Raw genomic sequence first — 6,890 nt, 5'->3', positions numbered from 1 at the left:
AGCAAATAGATATATGCCAAACATGTAATGCGCTGAAAAAATTATAATACTGTCAACTGTCAAACTTGTTGTGAGAAGAGTCTACTTTCACATTCCCAGGTTGTACAGTTGTGTATCCTCCACGAAACAGCATAGAGAAGCTAAAAAACGCTTCAAACCAATGGTGTGTTAGAGAGATGTCGAAGACTACATTTCAGAATGTGAACAGAACTCAATTTAAATTGTGAAGTGGGTGGGACAGAAATGGGACAGGTGTGGAATGTACGTTTTAGGAGAAAACTCAAGAAGGAGATGCCATCCAAAGTTGAGGCCATCCAAAGTTGACATGCCACACCACCTCCAAACCCTAGCAGAAAAGGTAATGGAGTTGTTTAAAGGGCCAATACAGCCATCTTTATCAAATCATTTCAGTTTAATAATCAAATACCTTACTATAGTAATTTTCCATTTACAAAAAAAATTGCTTTTTGGCAACAAAAAAACTATTTCTCAAGGAAGATTTTTGCTATGAKTGTCTGGGAGTGGTCTGAGTGGGGAGGGGAAAACTGAAAACTAGATGTTATTGGCAGAGAGGTTTGGAACMCTCTTTGTGTTTGGTCTATTAACCAATTTACCGCCTAGCGATGCCACCAGGCAAGCTGAAACTCCCGCCAATGCAAACAGGCTGATTAGGTCCTGTGTAGATTGTATTTTTATTCAGCAACTATCAGGATATAATACTGATAAAAAAATCCACACTTTTACAGTGTCAGTTTTATCAGCTGTTGTACAATATGATACAAAACACAGGGAATACAGAGTTTTGACTACACTGGGCCTTTAAAGATTGTATTTGCCAATATGGGAAAAATAACACAATTACAAATAGCCGTCTAAGAAGTTCTGTTCATATAGTGTAAAAGGAAATAAATCTGTTAAATAGGTTATTAGGTCTCCAAAAGCATGGCTGACTGATGTTGAGAGGCATGGGCTTATACCCTGAACCRAAGAGGGGCAAATAAAGGGTGATAGGTGTGAGGAGAGGGAGCTGTGGCAGTAAGTGGGAGCAGAGGGGAACCTTGAGGAACAAGTTCTTTTGCATGTATCTTTTAGTTCACTGGCAGTCAAACCTGTCTTTTCCCCCCCTGTTCAGAGTGTAGTTTAACGGTTTCTTTATCTCCCTCATTTCACAACCTGTCTCTGTGATGTGGGTCATTGACTGTAATGGGAGCTTGACTTGTCGTCTCAACCAAAAGCACTGGCAATCACAAATCTTGATCAAACTGTGTTTAAGCACCATGCTAAATAGGAATTTCTGAATTAATCACAAGCCAAATAACGTTTTGGGGTTTAAAGTGTGACCATATCCTGTATTTCTCTCTTTTATTCAGTTTTAAATAAATACTTCCAGAAAAATAGCAGTGAGAATGTCTTGTTTTTGCTGTTCTTTATTTGACCAATATGAAAAAGCATGATGACAGGACATTTATGTACAGCTCCTACACAACCCACAGGTTTTTACTAAAGTCAAGAATCCCTCAATAAACATTTGACAGATAGTTCAGTTGATATTATGAAGACAATATGTGAAACCGCAAACAATATACATATGTACAARCAATTAAGAGAGTAAAAAAACAACCCCCATTGTAAATCACCCACTGTTTAGTATGAGTTCAGTGCACTTTCATTCTCTGCTGGGGAAGACATTCCAGTGAGTTTGTCCAAGACAAGCTGTCCTATGGTCTACACTACACAGTACGGGTTGTTCCACAAAATGAGTGCCTTTTTTTGATACTTTAAGTAGAAATTGTGCGCAAATATTTAAAAGCCTGTTATATTAAATGAAGTGCCCTTTAATATAGACCACATGGAAAATTCAATACATCTGATTTTTAATACGAATAAGGACTTGCTAAAGTGCCAAAATTCTGCATTTCGACACGTCCCTCTGTTCATCCTCTGTGACTTCTGGGAAGATTTTAACCCACTTTAACCCCAACATTTCTCCAAGTTTTCACCATCATTGTAAAGCCCTAGTTATTTTGTTACTTTAGCAAAGTAATTTCTAAAGATGATTATTTATTTAATGTTATTAGTGATTTATTTTAAGGTCAATCATGTTATGTGAACTGAAATAAAATAAAAATAATATGGTGAAGCTATTCCTTTTAAAATATTTTTTTCAAAAGACACATTGAACATCTAATAGTCAAATCATAGCGTAAAAGCAGGTGAGCTGGCTCTACAATTTGTTTTGTGGTGGAAAACTGAGCGGGTAGAGCATAACACGTCAACCCTGTTACCCAGAGATAGACAGGCTAGAATGTTTTTTAACAATAAATACACATTTTGTGAAGCTTGCTTTCGATCGCCCTTCCCTGTTGCACACAACACGCTTCCATTCCCCCTGTCACAAGGGGATTTATGGCTGATTTAAGATGGTCAACCCTGTTACTTTATTTGGCACTTAACAGGCACTTACTATAGTATTTTAGTTATTTAACTTCTTGAGATGGGAAAGGGTGTTTTTTATTAAGTTGAACCAGTGCTCTTTATGAAAGAATGTTAAAAGTAGGTGAATTTTTTTGTTTTTAAATCYGCAAATTAAAGTACTCGAAGGCACCTAATTGGTGGAACGACCCAGTAGATCTATCAGTTGTGCCTTACACCTCTGTGCCTTCCCGTGGGTAAAGCATTGAGGCAGAGTCCAGGGCTGGGTATAGTTGGCTGTTGAGCTGGGTGAGGACAGAGTCACTGTAGCCCGCAGGGTAGAGGGGAGGAGAGGAGGAAATGGTAGGCTGCTGTGGATGGGACATACAGACCTCCCACTGAGGCATCGCAGCATTGGGCGAGTAGGAGCCGTATCTCTGGGCCGGAGAGACGCGTTGGGACAGCTCTGTAGCCAGGCTAGGTCTGTGGAGGGTATCTGACACTACTGTGTTTGATACCGTCCCCACTTCAGCCATCTGAGACAGGAAGCTGTTCAGGCAGAGGGAGGGGGCTGAGGAGATGGGGGAGGGGCCGCGCTCAGAGGAGCTGGAAACGTCATTCATGTTGTTGTGGTGTTTGGGGCTGGACTCTAACGACTCAGAACCTGAGGAGCCCCCCTCACCAGGCAGGGAGTCCGACTTTCTCTTCCTCTTGCGACGGAAGTTGCCGTTGTCAAACATCTTCTCACAGTTGGGGTCTAGGGTCCAGTAGTTACCCTTGCCTAAAAGGAGACACATAAGCCATTTTTTGTTAAGGAATTGCTCTCACATAGTTAGGCAAGAGTTAATATTTGTATTTTTTTTTAAAGGTTATACTGTACGTGTATACACTTCCCAAACATTGAGTAGGCATGGAACACCTTGAAATTAAAATAACAATTTTAAAAACCAAGTTCCAAATGTTCTTACCTGGATCATCCTCATCTCGGGGCACCTTCTTGAAGCAGTCGTTGAGGGAGAGGTTGTGGCGGATAGAGTTCTGCCAGCCGGCCTTGCTCTTGTTGTAGAAGGGGAAGTTGTCTGCTACATATTGGTAGATCTGGCTCAGGGTGAGCCGTCTGTCTTGGCCCCCGTGGATCGCCATGGCAATAAGGGCAGAGTAGGAGTAGGGTGGCCTGGCTAGCTTCATCAGCTCCTCCTGAGAGGGCATGGAGAACCAGCTCAGGTCCCCTACACCACCCCTRGGGGCGCCAGCACCCAGATAGGGCCTCTGCATGTTGTAGAGTTGGGGCACATAGGGCCCACAGACTGGCCCTGTGGGCCCACCTAGGTAGGGGACACTGTTGAGCTCTGGGCCGTTGAACCACAAGTAAGGGTTGGAAGGAGGGCTGGTGTAGTCTCCCAGGTCGTAGGAAGTAGGGGTGGCCTGCTGCGGGCTAGGCAGGGTTGGAGGGCTGTAGAAGTTGTCGCTGTACAGGCTGAACTCTGGAGGCTCCTGTTCGAGGCTAGGGTACTGGGTTCCACAAGGAGGTGGGGAGAGGCCCTGTGGCACAAATGACATCATGCTCACCCACAGACTGATCCTTGGATTGGCAGCTGGTCTCTTCAGTCTAATAAATGGCTCTGGTAAAAAAAATCTGGATCTCGCTTTTCTTCAGTATTATCTGTTCCTCTGTTTCCAGCTGAGAGGTATTTTCCTTTCACTCTGTATTTAGTGTCCAGTACAGGTGCATCACAACCTGACACCTGTCTCACCTGATCAATTTATAGTACTACAGCAACACCCATGTCTGCTCTCATTGGGTGTTTCTGTGACTATGTCATTTGAGTGAGTTTAGGCGTGGAGAATTCCCTTTGAATAGGAGGTGAAATTCCACCAGTTCTCCACCAGAAGTTAGTCTAAGCTCTGTGAAATGTTTAGCTATTTTAATTTGACATCCAACCATTTACTTAAGAACATTTTAAAGTTGATTATTTTACAGCAGAATGGGATAATGGGTGCTACATTTACAAATGTTACAGTAATTTAATGTATAACAATTTCAAGACTCAAATATAATATATAAATATAACGTAATATGAAAGGATATAATTGAATGTCAGTTGAATTTGAAGTTTGTACATTTATTTGTTTTTCCTCTAACATAGTTGTATGGGCAATATGTGCAACTGTTTTATTGTGACGATAGGCTCAAATAGGCAATCACTTTCACATGTGATTTCATGCGCTCAACATTCCAAGGGGAAACTGCATTTAGGCTTATTCGTATACATAATTTTCTTGCTTCGGAATTATATATTTGTTCTATCCCAAAAGTTTTTTTTTTTCTTCCCCTTGTCCATTTCTTAGATGTCACAAACATTTTAGACATCATGCTTGTTGAAATTTAGATAGGTTTTTATTCAGAAACAGGTGTTATAAATACTACAACGAATTGGGTTGGGTGTGTAACCATTAACACCTTCATCGTCAAAACAGATATGATTGTTAAAACTATTTGTATTATGCCTGCTCTTTTTTTTAGCTAACCCGTGTCAAATTTACATCAGCTGCTCGCGTTTACTTCTCCCCTGACACACCTTTCATTATCGTGGCTTGGTAACTTGGGTTGGCGCCACAGCGGATTTGTTTCTCCATCCTGCCATGGATGATTTTAATATAATTGATTTACCCCGCCAAATAATGCTTTTAAGAATGCCCTGTTCTCCATATTACATTACTTTAAAACATACAATGGTGTTATTTCTCTGCGTATGGACATTTAAAGCTCACAATAATGACATATCATTAGCAGTTCTGAAATGTCTCTAAACGGTTTTGTTTTTCTCGTATAGGAACCTATGCCCGTAGTTTAATTGATAAATGGCCGTCGCCAGGACGCCAGGAATGAATATTTTTCCATTGTAGCGTGCTCTTCAATGCCCATAATAGGATACACAAGAGCGGAGCGCGCGCGAAGATATTTGGCAATCTGCACACATTGTGCGCGGATTGGTTACTATGGCTTCTTTTTCATGCGGAATAATTTGTTTTTACTGGGACGGTAGTATGTACCGCAATGGAATTTTTCGGGGTGGGTGGAAACATAAATATGAGATGAGTGATTCAGGAACGTTATGATTACATGCCTCAGTTCAGTGATCCATGCAGGCTTAGAAGAGTTGATGTGCTTTTTTTACTGCAAACATTTCTGCACAGTCATGTGTCCTGTAATCCAAGCCTGAATTTGGGCAGAGACATGATGGCAGTTTGATTGTTTCTGCTTTTCTTCATTTGTGAACTTGGAAGTTCCTTCCAAAGATATATCCTACTTTATCAGTTTAGAGATGGTGTCTCTCTCAAATTGCCTGCAAGGACAGGCTAAGTGTTCCATGATTCATTTCAAAGAAACAAATCTTGGAGGTTACCAAGGATGGCGGTTAGTGTGATTATAGTAATCCTCTCCAGTGGTGCTGACACAGACGTAACGGCCCATCTGTCCCTCCTGGGGGTTCATATCGTCTGTCTGCTGTTGTATTTTACATACTGGATGCTTAAGATCTTCACACTCGAAATGACAAGGCTTGTGTAAATTACAACAGACAAATGAGAGAGATTAGGGACATAATGCTTTTATACGGTCTGATTATAATAATGATACCGACGGTGAGGCATTGTATTTTACAACAGGTTAGTAGTGCAGATCCGACACGCTTTCGTATTCACTTTCCTAATATTACAGCGCCAGATCAGCTGTAAAGAGCCTTTGGTAATCGTCCATGCTTCAGAGAAGTTAGGACGTCGATGATATAAAGTTGAATGAAAAAGATAGGGAGAATTTGGCATAGAGGCCAGGAAAGTTTTTCCTAGTGTGACCAATGATTTGTAGAATTTCTGCCACAAGTCTCCAATAAAGAAATTGCAAACGTTTATTTGAAATATTGATAATAGCTATGTTATAGAACATACAGTGTGAGAGATTAAAGAATATAGTTTTCATTTAACCATTAAACAATGCAGGAAATTGAAACAAAATCCATATTAAAAAAGCTCAGCAGTTGTGACTGACTGTCTACCCCACTATTTCCTTACTTGGATAATATATGCTGCTTCTGATTCATTGCAGAGCTAGCTGCTATTCTAGACCTTTCCATTGCATGTAACAGGGAAATAACAGAGAGCAAACACAGGCATTTACATAACTACTCACATGCACATTTTCAGCTTTTGTGCTTTCAATACTGAAATAATAAAATACACATTGAGACAAAAACTACGAATATTATTGTGTATATGGACTTTTCTTTCTGAGGTCCATACAGTGAACAGTTGACAGAGATGTACCATACCTACCATCTCAATCCAAGAGTCACTTGTCTTTACATGAAATTACCTTACATGTAAAAGACTATGAACTGCAATTCAAAGGTTGCATAAGTCCTTCCACCCATAATGTTAGTGGCAGTCCTTTAAAACCACTGTGAATCTTGACTATTGCT

The 6,890-nt window shown here is 40.6% G+C and overlaps 1 protein-coding gene across 1 annotated transcript; it reads right to left on the bottom strand.

The window, feature by feature from the left end:
- Positions 1 to 2,014: 2,014 nt before the first annotated feature.
- On the bottom strand, positions 2,015 to 4,139 carry foxi3a (forkhead box I3a). Its single transcript, XM_023967369.2, has 2 exons — positions 3,381 to 4,139; positions 2,015 to 3,193 (listed from the first exon to the last, which is right to left on the bottom strand). The coding sequence occupies exons 1-2, from the start codon at positions 3,973 to 3,975 to the stop codon at positions 2,646 to 2,648; spliced, it is 1,143 nt and encodes a 380-aa protein (XP_023823137.1). The 5' UTR covers positions 3,976 to 4,139; the 3' UTR covers positions 2,015 to 2,645.
- Between the last annotated feature and the right edge of the window lie 2,751 nt (positions 4,140 to 6,890).

The sequence above is a fragment of the Salvelinus sp. IW2-2015 genome, linkage group LG23 (genome assembly GCF_002910315.2).
Source record: "Salvelinus sp. IW2-2015 linkage group LG23, ASM291031v2, whole genome shotgun sequence".
Taxonomy (NCBI): domain Eukaryota; kingdom Metazoa; phylum Chordata; class Actinopteri; order Salmoniformes; family Salmonidae; genus Salvelinus; species Salvelinus sp. IW2-2015.
The sequence above is the reverse complement of the archived record's forward strand: the minus strand, read 5'-3'. Positions and strand labels throughout refer to the sequence as shown.